Below are 17,210 nucleotides of genomic sequence, written 5' to 3' on the forward strand. Positions count from 1 at the left end.
ACTAAGCACAGATGCGTGAGTGAGGCCATCCTAGATCATCCACCAGCCACAAGCCACCGTGCAGCTGACCACAGACAAAGGAGAGAGCCCAGCAGGGATCAGCCGAGCCCGCCCAGCCCAGAACTGGCAACCAGCCCACAGAACTGGGATGGTTTTAAGCCACTAAATTTTGGGGTGCTTGTTATGCAGCAAAAGCTAACTTATATACCTTACTGGCTCCAGTCAAGCACATCTTTTCACAACCTTCCTTTGGAATTCACAGCCACCTTTTATCCAGACTATGGCTCATCCCTTACAAACATGGGAATTTATATAACCTTCTCCCCTCTTTTTGCCCCCTTAATCAGAAATCTAAGAAATCGAGCCACTCAGGTCTACCCTCCCCAAACTGTAGGCTTTGACATGGATGCTTGGTCAATCATGACATTTTTCAATTTTGCATACACTTTGTGACCAATGGATGGGTTTTTAAATTTATTTATTTTTGGCTGTGTTGGGTCTTCGTTTCTGTGCGAGGGCTTTCTCTAGCTGCGGCAAGCAGGGGCCACTCTTCATCACGGTGCGCGGGCCTCTCACTATCGTGGCCTCTCTTGTTGCGGAGCACAGGCTCCAGACGCGCAGGCTCAGTAGTTGTGGCTCACGGGCCCAGTTGCTCCGCGGCATGTGGGATCTTCCCAGACCAGGGCTCGAACCCATGTCCCCTGCATTGGCAGGCAGATTCTCAACCGCTGTGCCACCAGGGAAGCCCAATGGATGGGTTTTTTAAGTCAATGAAGATACAATCCAAACTGTGGCTGCCACTTAAACTGCAGGTCAAACCCATTAGCTGGGCACGAACATGCACAAGTTGTCTTATGATGCATTATCAGGGCCTGATAATATATCACAAGGGAGATCACAAATTCTCATTCATGGGGCAAGAAAGAGCCTTCTAGAGAGAAGCACGCACAGTCTGGAAATGCGCTACAAATGGGGCTTGAGTGATCTTCCCAACTGAGCCCACTCAGTAGCCTTTGGTTTTCAATGTGAATACAAGAGGAAAGAGAGGTCTGCTTCTCACTTTGTGCAAAAGCCGCCTTTATCCATTCTTGGACCCCCCAGAATCACAGGAGAGGGGGGGACCCCGCTGCATGGGGCCTTGTGGTCATTCACATGATTCTCCATAGAAACCCCAGATCATCTCCCCCAAGAGGAACAATTCCCCAAAGAATTTAGGATACACGAGGAAGACGTTGTCTCCAGGGTCGTTGCTATGATGACAGACATTCCTCTTGAAAGCCCCAAATGCCCATAAATGTCAACAATCTGGGTGTTTGGTGCCCTGAGGATGGAGCCTGCAGATTCCATGGCCTCTTGCGGTTTTCCCTGGGCCTGTGACACGGGCTAAGTTTCTCTCTTCCCGGCCCAGATTTATTTTCAAGGGCTTAGCTTCGGGGAACGATGGGAATGTTTCAGCTCCCATCAGGGAATGAGCGCTCCTGACCACAAGGAGAAAAAGCCCCCAATACATTTCACAGACATCGGCGAGGATTCTGCAAAGTCCATTCTTTCAAGAACAAAATTGTATTTTATGAAGCTGTCCCTTTTCTGTTTCATCTGTCAAGCAGGTTTGCTGAGAATAATTTAAATTTCATGCAGCAGCAACTGCAGGGCAGCGGTGTTTCCTTTCCATCCCATAAACAGGCCTGGCTGCCGAGCCTCATTTCTGCTTCTCAGCAGCACCCACCCCCTGCAGCCGTGACCGCCTGGAGCCCAGAGTGCCGCGCTCGGGGGTGGGGGTGGGAACATCCAGTGAGCTTCCCTTTAGCCTACGGGCTCCAACCAACAGGTGGACTGGTCTCCCCCAAATGTATGGATATTTGCTCGGACCCAGTCTCTGATTTACCTTTTTAAAATTAACTTTTATTGAGTGTTTAACAAGTGAGGTACTGTTCTATGCTTTTCTACGCATATTAATTTAACCAATCCTCACAACATTTCCATGAGAAACGTACTATTATCATTCCCATCTTATAGACAAAGAAACTGAGGCTTAGAGACTTACTCAGCTCCTACATGGCAGAGGTAAGATTCAAACCCAGTTGTGTTTGACTCAAGGGCTTGAAGTTCTCACCAGCTGTGCCATGTTGAATCGACATAATCTTTGGCTTAAATTTTTCTGCGTATAACACAAGATGTATATATATATATATATATACCCATTTTCTTGCCAAAATTCAGTGTTTGCTGCCAGCTAGGTGGATGAGAGATGGGAAAAGTTACTATAACAATGCTGCAGTATTGGTTACCATGGTGAGTGCACTGTGCCTGGCAGCCTGGGGTGGGGAAAGGAGCCAGTCCAGGCTGGTTCTTTTTCTCACTCCCTGGGTGACCTCTGCAAGTCTTTCTTTCTCCAGGTCTCACCCTTCTTTTTTTTTTTTTTCTTTTTTTAAACATTAGGTTCTGGTTTCTTTCTTTTTTAAAAAATAATTAATTAATTAATTTTATTTTTGGCTGCGTTGGGTTTTCGTTGCTGCGCGCGGGCTTTCTCTAGTTGTGGCGAGTGGGGGCTACTCTTCGTTGCGGTGCGTGGGCTTCTCGTTGCGGTGGCTTCTCTTGTTGCGGAGCACGGGCTCCAGGCACGCGGGCTTCAGTAGTTGTGGCTCGCAGGCTCTAGAGCGCAGGCTCAGTAGTTGTGGCGCACGGGCTTAGTTGCTCTGCGGTATGTGGGATCTTCCCGGACCAGGGCTCAAACCCGTGTCCCCTGCATTGGCAGGCAGATTCTTAACCACTGAGCCACCAGGGAAGTCCTAAGTCTCACTCTTCTGATCTACAAAATAGAGGGGCTGGGTGGCATGGCTATTCTACTCCTCCTGGGCTCTGGGAATTTGTGTCCTAGAGGATCAAGAGCTGATCTAGGCCCCAGGGAAGCAGTTTATTGGTCTGAGCAATGAGAGAGTGTGTGTGTGGTGTGTGTGTGTGTGTGTGTGTGTGTGTGTGTGTGTGTGTGTATGTGTGTGGGTTCATCTGGCCAGGCCCTCCTCATGCCTCAGTGGCCCAGGAGTCTGTGCTCGTCCAATTGGCCTTTTGGCCTTTCATCTAAAACATGCAAGAAATCCTCAGGCCCCGGAAAAAGGAAGAAGCCAAAAGATCAACTCAGGCCTGAAGGCAGCAGTGACAGAAAGACTTGTCATTGCTTCCCTAACTAGCTGCTGGGAGCATAGCCAGCCCCCCGCCCTGGAGATGCCCGCAGCCCCCAGAGCATGTGACGCTCAGCCTGCTCCACGCCCAGCCCACTGGGGATGCTAAGGCCTGACAGTGTTGACACGTTACCTTGTTGCCGACCTTTCCCTGAGTCCTCAGGGGCGGCTCGCGCTCACATGGGGCACTAGACTCTTCAACGAGGAAGCCAGGCCAGTACATTCAAGCAGCCTTTACTACACGCGGGGCAGCAGGAACACACAAAAGGAAGAGGAACACACAGCCCTGCTCCTGGCTTCCATGCAGCTCGCTGTCTCCCCCAGTCTTCCACCAGAGGGGGGGCCTTGGCCCTGTGTAAATACTGGGCTTTCTTGGAGGAAAGGGCCCATGGCTGACAGAGGCTTTAACACACCTCCCCTCCGTCATCTATCACCAGGTGGTGCTGACTCAGTTTCAGTTTGAGGCCCGCTAGATGCCCTCTTCCCTCCAGCCCATCTTGCTGCCATGTCACCTTGGTCATGTCACAAGGTCAGCTTGAGGCCTAACCACTCACAAACCCAATTCCTCTCCCCGCCTGCTTGGGGCCTAGCTCCTGTTTCTTATCTGAAGACTTACCTTTTCCTCTTGGTGAGGCCAGCAATGATCACCTTTCCTTACAGGGGCATGGCCTTGTCCCATAGGCCTCCTCTGGGTGACTGTGACAATGGTGATGACGATAGTGCCTCTGTAGGACTTACTGTGTGCCGGGCTTGGCTCTGTTCTGAGCACTTTACTCGAGTTTTAACTCACACAATCCTCACAACAGCTCTGACGGCAGGTACTACCACCTACTCCCGTGTTACAGAAGTGAGGCCCAGAGAGGTTCAGTAAGTCATCCAGGGTCACTCAGCAACCACGGGATAGAATGGAATTCAAATCTAGGCAGTCCGGCTCCAAAGTCTGTCTTTATCCACTCCATGAAGGTGCCTCTGTCCACAACCTCAGTGGGAGAGACATTCTCAAGTCATTTGTCCAGGCCACAGATTCATTATATTCTGGCCCGTGAGCTCCCCGAGGGCGAGAGCCTGCCCTTGGCTGCTCAAAAGACGCAACTTGTTGACCGGGGGAACCGCAGATACCTCCGTTTGGCCTGCCTGTCACTTGATGTGGTCCTCGTGTAGGGTTAGACAAATAGGCTGGGGACAGGCGTCTGGGGGGTCGGCAGCTAGGCCAGAAGGGCAGAAAGGCACCACGGCCCAAGTTCAACCACAGTGCCCCGGATGGAAGACACTGCTGCCTGCTGTCCTTCCTGCCTCCACACACCCGGTTCTCCTGAGCACCCCGAAGAATCCAGGGCGCAAACAGGCACCTCTGCTTGACGGGACAAGCCCCTGCAGGTGTGAAACTGGGCTGGAGGTGGCTATGGGGGCAGGTGTGCTGAGGAGCGGGCTGTCCTCACAGGCATGAACTTTCAGCCCCTGTCCCCTCCCAGCCGCTCAGCTCAGTCCTTGCCCAGCTGTTGTTTTCTGTCTGACGCTGGGTTCCTTTCCTCCCATGTGCTGTGGTTTGGAGCCCAGCCAGTTAGAAATGATGAATATTGAGCTGCTTGGGAGCAAAGCCGGAGCTGCGTGGGCAGGGCGGGCCCTCGCCAAGAGGCCTCGCCACTTCCCTTGCTTGGCGGGGCCCAAACCCCTGAGGCACAGCCTGACACCGTCCCTAAAAAGGCCTCCATCCTTGAGAGGGCAGAAACCATCAAGTGGGCTCCCAGGTCCAGCTCCTCTCTCTCCACCTGGAGCCCCCAGCAGTCAGCTCCAGAAGCTGCCATCCTCCAGATGGCCAACAGCTGGCCTAGCTGAGTGGCTGCCAGATGTGGCCGGCGGGGCAGCCGGCTGGGTCCACTGGGCAGAGGTCAACGCCTCGGAGCAGTGCTGGGGGCTGGCGCCTGGGAAGGAGTGTGTTTGGCTGGTCTGGGGGGTATCATGCCCAAATCACCCTCCATCTCCTCTCCCCCGTCCAACATTCCTTCCCTCCCCACCTCAGTGAGGTGGTGTTTTCATAACAGGAAAATAAAATCAATAAGGCACTGCAGAAGACGTCAGTGCACTCCGAGCTGGCCTCCAATAGCTCCATTGTCTCGGGCCTTGGCCGGCAGCACTCGCAGTTATTAATGGGAAACGGGGCTGAAAGGGAGTTTTGAAAATCACCCAGACAAAGGCGCGGCACACCTGGAGCGCGACTTTCCAACACCACGGCCGCCTCACAATGGCTGGGGCTGGGGCTCCCTGACCTTTAACTTCTCCCGCAACTTTTATGAAAGCAGAAAAGAAAAGACTAGACAAACACACACACACACACACACACACGCATGCACGCGCGCGCACGCTGGCCCTGAGATGCTGAGATCGCCCCTAGGAGGCGGCTCTGAATGGCTGGCAGAGGCAAAGTGGCCTGCAGAACCCCTGCCGGCCCAGGAGACAGGATGGCAATGAAAGGGCTTCCTGCCACCGGCCTGGGTCCCCCTGTCCCTTCAGGGGCTCTGAGCAGCGTGAGGGGTTCCAGCTCGTCCGGAAGCTAAGCAGGAGCCTTCGCGACATTTTCATTTTGATATCGCGGTTGGTAAAACAGATTGCTTTCTGCTGTCGTTCCCCGGGCTGTAGCCGCCTCCAGAAGACGGGGAATGACCTGGAACTAACACCCCTGAGGCCTGGGTCCCCGAGGAGGGCCCATCTTGGACCTGCTCCCGAAGACTCGGTGTGCCTCCATATACTCAACTGCAAGGCGGGTGACAAAAGTACTGATGTCATGGGGTTGTCTGACGCTTGGAGGAGACAGTGACGTGAGTGTTCTCTGTACTAATACTGCTTAATAAGTAGCAGATTTATGACCATTTAGGACTGACTGCTGCTCAGTATCTTCTTCCAAACCCAAGTAACCGGTGCCCCAGGGGGCTTGTCTGGTTTACAGGCACCTAGTTAGGAAACCTGTACTGCCGACCTGGAGTTTCATGGTCATTTCACTGGTTAAATGCCCTTCATCAGCATGGCAGAGGACAACGCGTGGCCTCAGCCACCTGCTCGTCTTCCCATGTTAGTCACAGAGAGAGGCTTTATGGCAAATAAAACCACGTGCACTTTAACTTAAACAGGTGCCCGGTGCAGCTCCAGGGCTGCCCGCACTCTGGAGAAGGCAGCGTCCAGGGAACGGGCTGCGGAGCTGGCCCAGGGCTTGGGGGGGAAGCAGGCCCCTCTGCCCGGCTCCTGCTCACAGCGGACGCCAGGGAGGTCTTACCTTGGTGGTGACGGCGGAGGCAGAGCTGGCCACGAGGCTGGGGATGGCCTCGCTGCTGCCGGTGGTGCAGGGCGCGGGGGCCGTGGCGGGTGTGGGCAGCCGGGAGGGCACCCCGGGTAGCGGCAGGAGGCCGGGCCGGGCGCTGAGGCTGCTGGCTGTGCCGCCACCCGCCCCGGTGGTGGCACTGCAGATGCTGGTGGTCCCATGCGTCCCGTTGGCACTCCACTCGCGGCGGTCCCAGCCCACCCGGTAATCTCTTTCGAAGCGGCTGTGGTGCCGGGACATCTCGGTGGGCCGCAGCTGCTCCTCACGTGGAAACAGAGGCCGGACCTGCTGGCACAGAGTGGAGAGGAGGGCGATTTAGACCAACGGCAGCCCTGCCAGGACCCGAGGAGGGCAGCAACGGCTTTCAGCGTCCATTAAGGGCCTTCTCTATGCGCAAGAAAAGGGCTCTCAAACCTTAGCTCATTTCATATTCACAGCAAGCCCACAAAGCATGCATCATTAGCCCCATCACAGACGAGGAATAGATGACTTGTCCGGGATCACGTGGCAAAAGTATAGTCAACGAGATTTGAACCCAGTCACAGATGAAAGTAATCCTTCCTGGTCGGGAGCATCACGTTGCCCTGGATGATGCAGATGTGCGCCTTCTAATTATGCCTTGGGATTTTATCCCTCCATCCCCACTGTGAAAACAAGATCCCGTGGACCCCCCCAGGCTGCGTTTTCCTCAACCCTACGATGGGGTGAGAGCAGCCACGTCTGTAGACTCACTTTGTGGTGAACAAGGCCCTTGACATAGATCTCATTTGATCCTTGGAGTGGCCTGTGAGGTGGCAGGGTCATCCCCACTTTATGGACCAGGGAGCTCATTAAGAGTGAGTGATTCCCTCGAGGTGAGAAAACTAGAAGATGAGAAAGTGGCCGGGATCTCCAGCCTCCAGACCATGGCTCAGTATACGACTCAAGTCTGAGAAGGTTGTTAAGCCTCCGGGACTTGAGAGTTTTCTTTCATAACCTACAAATCCGTTGCTGGCACCAGAGCCCCCCCTACCCCCGCTCCCTGGCCTCTGTCAACCAGACCATCTCCCACACAACTTTCCCGAATATCCGAACGTAAGGCCCTCAGTGTTGTCATGGAGACCTAGACACGCCAGATACTCCGAGGGCCTCCTGCATCACCAGGGATCACGTGTTGCTCAGCACGACGGCGACTTGCCTGGCTCCCTGCCAGCCACCCTCAGTCAGGAAGGATGTAAAGATCCAGGAGAGGCCGTCTCAGTCGGAGTGGCCTCAGCGAGGCAGAGGCAGAGGCAGAGGGGAGAACACAGGCGGTGCCAGGGCACCGACGGGGGTGAGTGTGGGGTCTGCCTGCACTTCACATCCCCAGCCCTGCCCCGGCTCAGGCACAAGGGATGTGGTCATCTATGACTCTTTTCTGTTCTCCACCCACCTCCTGTCTGGGGTGTGAGCTCCTGGAGGTCAGGGACAGCTCCTGGATCACTTTCCTATCCCATCAGTCCAGCTCGGCCTGAGGACTCCGGAATTGTTGGCTAGTGAACTGACCAGTTTATTTTTAAAATGTCTATTAAGCCTGATCCTAGCCTGGTCTTGGCACATCCAGAACTAGTGGCCAACTTCTAGCGCCACGGAGCCAGAGCCAGGGTCAGCCCAACCCGGGTTGTGGCTGGTGGGGCCCTGGCAGCCACTGTCCCTTCCCTCGGCACTGTCCCCTCTTGCTGGGCACACGACCCCGAGGCCTGGGCTCAGCCTGCAGGCCTACCTGAAGCAGAGCTGACCGCAACCTCTTAAGTTGGATGGTGGGTTCTCTGTTTATTTCATCACTATGCTTCACGGCTTACACAATGCCACAAAAATTGTTTTTTCATCTATTCAATATTAATATCATAACAATAAAAATAAATATCCCTTTGATCACCCTCACAAACTTTTCCGAGCGACGTTCTCGGGAGAGATGTCTACACTTGGCTCTGGTCACCTTCCCTCCTCCAGGTCACACTGCAACCTGCTCCCGTGTGGCTCTCCCTCTGGCCACTCCTTGGGGGGCGGTTCTCATCGAGGTCAAGAAGGACCTGCTCGTTCCATTCAATGGGACATGGATGGCCGTGTCTTCCTTGAACCCCCCCTCCACTTGGCGTGGTTGATGTCCTTCTGGAAAGCTCCTCTCTGCGGTTTCTGTGACGTCGTGCTCTCTCAATTTTTCTCCTTCCTCTGCTCCTCCTTCTCAGTCTGCATTGCAGGCTCCTCTCTCTCAGCTCTTGCTTGAGGGCCCCTACTTCCTGCCCTTTGTTCATCCTACCCGCTCTCCCTGGATGACCTCATTCAGCTCTCACCTCTTTACTGATGACTCCCAAGGCCACGTTTCCAGCTCCCTCCCTCTCCTTGCACCACGCCCACCATCCTACTGCCTGAAGGTACCTAAACCTCTTGGTCCCTAAATAAACTCATTGTTCTTTGCCCAAACACGCATTCTCAGGAATTCCCTCTCTCTGAGAAAGCCGCATGTCCCCATGTCCATCCCCATATTTCACAGCGGGGTCTTTGCGTCTGTTGCTCTAGTTGTTTTTCAGATCTGCCCCCCTCCATCTGCACATCCATCCCAAATCGTGTCTCCCACATGGATTATCTCAATGGGTCCTCTGCCCCCAGCTTCACCCTCCTTTGTCCATCCTCCACCAACTACCCTTATAGCTTTTTTTTTTTTTTTAACATCTTTATTGGAGTATAATTGCTTTATAATGGTGTGTTTGTTTCTGCTTTATAACAAAGTGAATTAGTTATACATATACATATGTCCCCATATCTCTTCCCTCTTGCATCTCCCTCCCTCCCACCCTCCCTATCCCACCCCTCTAGGTGGTCACAAAGCACCGAGCTGATCTCCCTGTGCTATGCGGCTGCTTCCCACTAGCTATCTATTTTACATTTGGTAGTGTATATAGGTTCATGCCACTCTCTCATTTTGTCCCAGCTTACCCTTGCCCTTATGGCTTTTTAAAGCACAGGTCTGGTCACCATCCTCTCCTCTCCTGCTTTAAACCCTATCCTTCAGAATACGATCCAGACTCCTCAGGGTGGCCCAGAGGACACTTGAGCATCTGGGCTGGCTCACTTTTCTAGCATCACGGTTCACTCTTCCCACCCCAGAGGCAATGCCCGGCCATTCCAACGCCGTACAGTTTCTGAGGGCATCGTGCCCTCTCTCACCACGGGGACAAGCCCCCCCTGCTCCTCTGCCAGAACTGGCTTCCCCCTACCCCTGGCTAAGTCCTGTGTGTCAGTTATGACCCAACTCAGGCACTGACTCTTCTCAGAGGTTGCATTGACCCTCACCCCCACCCCAGGTCAGGTGAGAGGCGCTCCTCTGTCCCCCTGAACATCTGTACCCACCATCATCCCAGCATCCGTGGATGGCTGTTGTACGTTTACTACCTTCAGAGTAAACTCCAGGCTTATTTTCTCTGTAATCCTAGCACCTAGCAATGTCTGGCATAGAAGGGTGTTCATGAAATGTTTGCTGAATGAACAAACACATGTTTATTCCTTCTTAATTGCTCAGTGTTTCAGGAAGGGACAAACACATTTGTGTAAAGGGAGAACCTCAGACACAAACACCTTGAGTCTTCCAGCTGGAAATTCTGTGTAGGCACTGGAGTTAGGAAATGTCCTACCTTTCTAGGAAATCAGAACTGGAGTCTCTAAGGACAGCTCTGAAAGGAGAATCTACGTGTCCAGGGTCAGCTGGACCCCAGAGCTTAGACTCTGGTCTCCTGAGATTCACCTGCCTAGGCAGGGCTCTGGTTAATTACCAGTCCCCCCCGGGGTGACTGCTTCCCTAGGTTGGATCCTAAGTGGGGCAGAGATGATGCTTCCAAGTTCAGAACACTGTGTCCTCTTTCTGCTCAGCCAGAAGACCCGTCCTGCCTCCCTTGTAGTTAGGTTGGGATCATGCACTTGAATTCAGGCAGACAGAATAAGTGGGGAGGGGCCCTTTAAAAACATCCTGTATGATCCTGTGGTTCTCTCTGCTTGCCGTGGCAACCTCAGAGGCCATATCTCCCAGCTGGTGCAGCGATCTGACGGGAGAGGGTTGTTCCCGCAGCGCTGGGCTTGGCACGATTGGGACATAAAGCTTTATCGTGCTAAGGCACTGAGATTGGCAGTTTGTTACCTAAAAGTCTAGTCTAGCCTGGTTGATACACGAAATCAGCCCCTACATTCCTACAAAACAACACAACCTCACATATTGTCAAGGAACCATCTCCTTCCAGCTGGTGAGGATGGAGATGAGGAGGGCTGGCATTCAGGTGGCCAGCAACCCTGCGCCCCTGAGACGTGCCCAGAGGCGGCAGAGTGTGCTTGGGATCAGGTCAGAGGGGCCTCCTTGGCTCCAAGGACACCACTGATGCCGATCATACCTCTCAGCTCGCTGCCTTGGGCTGGGCCGCCTGCTGGACCACGCTGTGGTTCCCTCTTCCTCGCAGCCCCGGTGTGTGGCAGGAAAGCTGGCCCAGCAGCTGCACCTGCGGGGGTCCCCACCCCGCTGCTCATCCCTTCAAGTCTCCTGAAAACGCCGGAGAGGAGATGGAAACTCAGGCAGCTGGAGGCCACACAATCTGGTCTCAGCCTCATTAAGTGTATCCAAAAAAAAGGTCAACTATTTGCATGGCAGGTTTGGGTTCAACTTCATTCCTCAGTTTAATTTCCTCTTTCAAACGGCTCGAAAGGAGAGTGCTGCCTGGTGTACCCTGGTGAGATGACAGAGTGCCAGCACCAGAGGTGGCCACGTCAGTACTTCCTGCTGGGCTGTGGCCCCTGTGCCCACACGTGCATCCCGGGCGGTGGTGGGAGAGGCATCAGGAAGTGCTCCCTGGGGCGGGAGGAGGCCCCCAGCGCACGAGGCATCTCAGACGAGACTGGTCAAGCAATCACAGACAAGACATGTAGAAACGCTTCCTTGTCACGGCGCGCACCTGGTAGGCGGCCTATGAACTGGCAGAGCCTGGCTCGGGGCCCGGCACCGAGAGAGGAGGGAGTCTGGCCGCAGCCATTCACGAGCGTGTGGGGCTGTTTACCAGGGAACCAGGGCTCGCACCTGGGTGGGGTTAGTGTGTGGCCGGCACCTTTTCAATTCCATGCACATGCGTGAAGAAAGAGCTCTAGGGTCTAGAAAATCCTATATTTGTGGGTGGAGGCAGGTCAGGCCGAGGTCCAGGGTAGAGATGTTTCGGGGCAGGTCCTGGGTTAAATCTGAAAAGTCGCCCAGAGGTGGGAGTTTTGCGTGTGAGACCTGGCTCTGGCCTCTGGGATCCTGAGTGGCAAAACTGTCTCTCCACCACGAGTGCTGGCCTCTGCACCGTCCCAGGGATGCTAGGCTGACAGAGAGGAGGGGATACCCCTGGGGCGGGGGGAACCCCATTTTTCCTTGCCTGAAGCCACATGCCTCCCAGTTGCTAAAATGCACGCACCTCCACCATCTCACGTGGTGGCCCCCTGTGCAGACACCTGGGTTTCCACTTTTCAGAGCCAGACCCGGATCCAGAGAGGCTGAGCCTGGGCCCAGTGCACCGCTCGGGAAGCCGGTCCCAGCCCCTGGTTCCCAGTCCCTTCTCTCTGTACACACCTCCCCTCCCCCCGGGGAGAGTGAGGGGAGCAGAGGCCCTGCCTGCAGAATCACAGCAAACGTGAAGAATGGGGTGAGCACACTGTGAATGCACAACCATTGTTCCTGCACCACCCCTCCCCCACCTCCGCCCTGCCCCCGTCTCCCCGTTCAGAGCCTCAACACACACGGGCACACCCTGAGCCTAAGGACAGAGTCCCCCCAGCACCCCAGAAATGCAGCAGGGCCTCACTGACCAGCTCCAGGGAGAATCACCACCGTCAAGACCAGCTACCTCAAAGCTGAGATGATCCCTTGGAAGCGTTACAGAGGCCACCCTGGTGTGCCCGGTTGCATCCCTGTGCCCCGTGAGGAAGGCCTTCTTTGTCCAGGGCTCCTCTCCAGGAGAGAGTGGAGAGTCTGTTCTTGTCGCCTCCGGTGCTGCGGGATGGGGTGCCAGCTCCCGTGGGGGCTCACCTGCTCACCAGAAAGGGTGTGTGCTCCCCTGGGAGGGGCCTTGGCCTGGGACCTCCACCCACAAGCTTCACCCTTGGGCTTCCCTTCCATCTGCAGTGAATGGAAGTTGGAAGTCGGCATCCCTGCCTACTGGGCACTGGGGACAATTCCTCAATGTGGCCAGCACCACTAGAGCACCAGGTGTGCAGGGACACAGGAGGGACCACCCGGTCCCCAGGCTCTTTCGATTCCCTTGGAGGAGTCGGCCGGGTTGCTACCTGGGATGAAAACCAAATGACAGAGCTGCCCCAGCCCCTGACTTCCAGCTCCTACCCCAAACCTCCGCCCACTGCCTGTCCCTGGAACCCTTATCTCCCTGCCTCTCTCCTGCTCTGTGCTCCTGATGCCCAGATAGAAAGCATGGCCGGGGCCTCCACTCTGCACCCATCTTCCCTTGTCTTAGTTTTGCTGCAGCTGCTGAAAAGGAGTAATTCCACCTGTCTGGAATTTGATCCAAAGTTTTAGGTGCTGTTTATTTTATTTTTACATTTTCTGTGCTGTGGTTAGGTTACCTCTATAATGATGGAAAAGTTAATGTCTCTCCTTCGGAGTTTGTATAAGAAATAGTCTGGTACTATGGAACCTACCCTATGCGTCCCCCCCAACCCGGGAAATACGGGCTCCACCCCAGTCGGTGCCTGGTTTAAGGTCCAGTTCAGACTCTGGAAAACATGCATAGAGCTGAACCCTTCCATGCTCAATGCTCCTGTCCGACCCCGAGAGCTGGGCAGGCCCCTGGTGTTCGGCACCTCTCTGGCCCTGGGCACAAGCTGGCCATTGAGCTGTTGGGTTCCGAGGCCTCTCTGCAAAGGGGCCCACACTCCTTGTTCTGTTCCGGGAAGCCATACCTAACTATCTGCCTGAGTCCAAGTGCTGGGCCTGGCCCCTCTGCTCTGCCAGCTCAGCCCTCGGTGACCACTCCAGGACTCAACCCGGGGCGCCTGGGCAGTGGAAAGAGAGCTGTGTAGAGAGTCAAGAGCGTTAAGTTTGACCCCCAGCACCACCCCTTACTAGCCCCAGGAGCTCGGGGATGCTGCAGGTTATTCATCTGGAAAGCGGGGATGGACAGCCCTACCCGCCCCCAGGGCCTCTGTGAGGACCAAACTGTACATCCTGTGAGCCCTCTGCACACGGGGAAAAGCCCTATCACTGGGTAACGAGCAGATCTGAGTTACAGGGCAGAAAAGGACAGGCCTGCAACTCCAAGGCCAACAGCAACCTGGCAAGTTTCTGGGATGAGGACAAAGGACGCTGTGAACTACGAAGCTGTGTGGGTCTGTGTCTCACAGATTCCCCGAGACCCCCTGTGCTGGGGGGGGTGGCCAGGACCTTGCAGGGTGCTCCGTCACCCGGGGCCACTGGGAGACAACACACTGGGGTGGAAGGAAGGTCATCCTCAGCTGAACATCTGTGACCTAGGGGATCTCCTACTGCAAACACTACAGCCTGCCTTGATGGATGGGCTTCTGCCTGAAGCTCAGGGGTGCCATGATGGACCCAAGTCCAGGGCCCGAGGATGGCCTGGAGGAGGGCAACCGGCGGACACCAGGCTCAGCCCTGCTGCCCGGGCTGTATCTCTGTAATTCAGTCTCATGTACACTTGCTGGATACCAGGTCAGCATCCTGCCCCACAGACTTGCCTCAACATGAATAATGCATGGATAAATAATTAAGTACTGTGACTGTCACAGTCCTTTCCTTTGTATTGTCCATGTGGGGCTGGGGCCCAGGGGCCACTGTCCAGGAGCCCACGACACTCCTGAGGCCCCGTGCTCGAGGACCAGCGTGCTGTGCAGCCCTGAACTCGCTGCAGGACGCGCTCCGTGCCCCCCCCTATTGACATGCCCCGTGTGCACACGCTGTACCCGGGATCACAGGTGACTAACGACCCTTCCCTCCTTCCTATCATTAAGGCACGCGGAGGAGTGGGCGCTGGCTGTAAGGACCTGAAGGCGTGATTAATCCACAGGCCAGTGGGGAGCCCGCACTGCCTCCGGACAGGGGGCTGAGCGATGAGCCACGGCCCGTCTGGCCCCATAGGAAGACGTGTGATTGCCTCATCTGGGGGAGACACACTGCCCAGTCGGCTGGAACAGTCGGTGCCCATCTTTCTTATTTCCGTTTCCCTCTCTGCATCTTTTAGCCTTTCTTCTGGAGCAAAATAATCACCAGCAGCCGGAACACCATCTTGGCAAATACAATACAAAGGAATTCTACAGATGCTTCTGGAGAAGGCGGCTTGGCCCTGACTTGGCACAGATGCCAGCAGGAGCTGGGGGCACCCCTCGGAAATGCCTCCGGGCTTCCTGGGGCTGCCTCGGCTCCCACCGACCCCCGTCCCCACCGAGACCCCACTGACTTAGACGACTTGATTCTGGCTGAGGCTCGGGGGTGGGCCTGCTCCAGCCCCTCCTGCAGGAGGCGTCCCCTGACCAGCCCTTTCTTTTCTGAGCTCCAGAGGCAGGCCAACGACCCAGCGATGGGCTGGCACGTTCCACCGCCCAAGTGAGTGCCACTCCTCAAGGGTGTGCTCCCTAAAGACAGGACACCCCCCCCTCTGTTTTCTCCATGGAGCTGACCGGGCACAGGCTGGGCACCCGGGGACGGGACACAGGAAATGCTCCCAGATCAAAGTGGCAAGCCCTTTCCAGCTCGGAACACACTCTGAGGCAAGAGAGGCGCCCAGGGTGAAAAAACCAAGGAGGCCACCCTCTCAGGTCTGGCCCTGAAAGCACGGCCTCCTTACAGATTTCCTCATCTGTCTTATCCAGTCCAGTTCCTGCTCCTGGGGGGAGGTATTCCTCAGCGGGGAACAGGTGTTCAGCACCTCCAAGTGGATATAAAATGTTCGGGTAGTGGGGGCCACGTGTAGGTGCCAGACTGGACCCAGGGCCCTGTTTCAAATCCTTTGGACCAGCTCAGAAGCCAAGGAAGCTCTGGAACATTCACAGGCTGACACCAGCCTCTTCCTGTTCTCAGCCAGAGGAGTGACCTAGGTGTGGTTTTATTGTTAGCTCCTTTCCTTAAATACCAAGGCCCCAGTGAACTGAAGACAGCCATTGCTGTCATATTTCACCCCTGCTCTGAAAGGGCCTTTCCCTTCCACCTGCTTTGGGCATCCAGGAGGGACTACTGTCCTCCTGTGAATACCACCCGCCCCCGTCCCCCGCCCAGCCATCACTGGTCACTCACTCAGCAGGGTAAGTGTGAAGGCTTCCCAGTCCAGGTGCCAGGCTGGGGTGGCTCATCCCAGCCCCGCTGCTTAGCTGCTGGCAGGTTCCACCAAGACCTGCTGCAGCTCCAGGGCCTGGACCCAACCAAGCAGCTTCTACCAGGCCCTCCAGGCTGGGGGGAGAAGGGAGTCAGGGATGCGATAGCTCAGATTAGAAACCAGGGCAGTGCCACCTGACCTCCGCTTCCCTTCCCCGGGGGGCATCAATCTCTGTAACAGAGGGCTTGAGGGTGTCATCTTCACTTTTAAAGGAAGACAGGGAACCTGCTTTCTCCACCACCAGCTGCGTGTATTTCCTCATCCAAAGCTTTGGGGGAGACACAACTAAGCAGACCCCAGACCAGTGAATGGACTGGCTCAGGGGAGGGCAGGGAGGGAGCCCCTGCATTAAAGGTCCAGTGGTGGTCACGGCAACAACAGCATGACCTTGTAGGGCCACAGTGCTTACTCTTCACAAGGGTCTTCAAAAGCACCACATCATTTCCTTCTCACAACATCCCAATGGTGTAGGCAGGGATGTATTGACACTGGCTTTTATAAGTGGGGGAGATGAAGAGGAGAGGATGAAGATGAGGGCCTGGATAGTGGCCTAAGCACCCCCTGCCCAAGTGCAGTCTGTGGATCTGCAGGATTGGCTCCACCTGGGGGCTTGTTAGACTGCAGAATCCCAGGCCCAGCCTCAGCACTACCGAGCTGAAATCTGCGGTTTTCACAAGATCCCCTGGGAGGACCTGAATGCAGGTAGAGCCCGAGACACACCAGCCTAAGATCCGCCCATTAGCAGGACCAGAGTCGGCCCTAGGACGCCGGCACTCTGATGCGCCTACGGTGCTCGCCACTGCACTGTGGTCCTCGGACGGCCCCGGGGGGCAGAGGTATTTTGGAGAAGATCCACATTCCATAATTACAGGGCTTAATACATGACCTAAAAAGACAAATGTTTCAAAATGCTTTTCTGATGATAGGTTTCCAGAAAAATGCCACCAATTCCTTTTCTGGGCCCAATTTCTAACGCAAAAAGCAATCTCCCTGCCTCGGAAAGGTGGTATCCAGTGCCTGTGTTAGAGGAACAATATTAAAAGAACAAGCCTGCCACTTCTGTCCCTTCCCATGTGCACCTTTACTTTGAGACATTCTGGTTGTGGGTTTTGATGCAGTAATTTTTTTTTTTCAAAAAGGCACACATGATTCAGAGCTTTTTCTCATGGGACTAATTGACTAGGCATTTGTGCTATTGCTACTGGTGTAAATCATTATAATGGTGATAATGAAAAATAAAAAAGATATTGGAAATGACAGTTGGCAGCATAATATCAGCATAAACTGAGGGAAGAAGGGAGGTGTGTATAAATTAGGGGCTCGTAAACACCAGAATCGATGAGGCAGCTA

The 17,210-nt window shown here is 54.9% G+C and overlaps 1 protein-coding gene across 5 annotated transcripts in view; it reads right to left on the minus strand.

Annotated features, from left to right (window-relative positions):
* The window catches only part of KLHL29 (kelch like family member 29), a 311,889-nt gene that overhangs the window by 137,209 nt on the left and 157,470 nt on the right, over positions 1 to 17,210 (minus strand). For 4 of the 5 annotated variants that reach the window (XM_082358424.1, XM_082358422.1, XM_082358420.1 and 1 more), the window contains one exon: positions 6,448 to 6,777. In XM_082358424.1, coding sequence (XP_082214550.1) covers positions 6,448 to 6,732 — 285 coding nt within the window. In that variant the 5' untranslated portion in view covers positions 6,733 to 6,777. Of the gene's footprint in view, positions 1 to 6,447; positions 6,781 to 17,210 lie in introns of all 5 variants that reach the window. The other variant, XM_082358423.1, reaches the window with a different exon arrangement.

This window comes from Balaenoptera borealis (genome assembly GCF_965194805.1).
Source record: "Balaenoptera borealis genome assembly, chromosome: 15".
Lineage (NCBI taxonomy): Eukaryota > Metazoa > Chordata > Mammalia > Artiodactyla > Balaenopteridae > Balaenoptera > Balaenoptera borealis.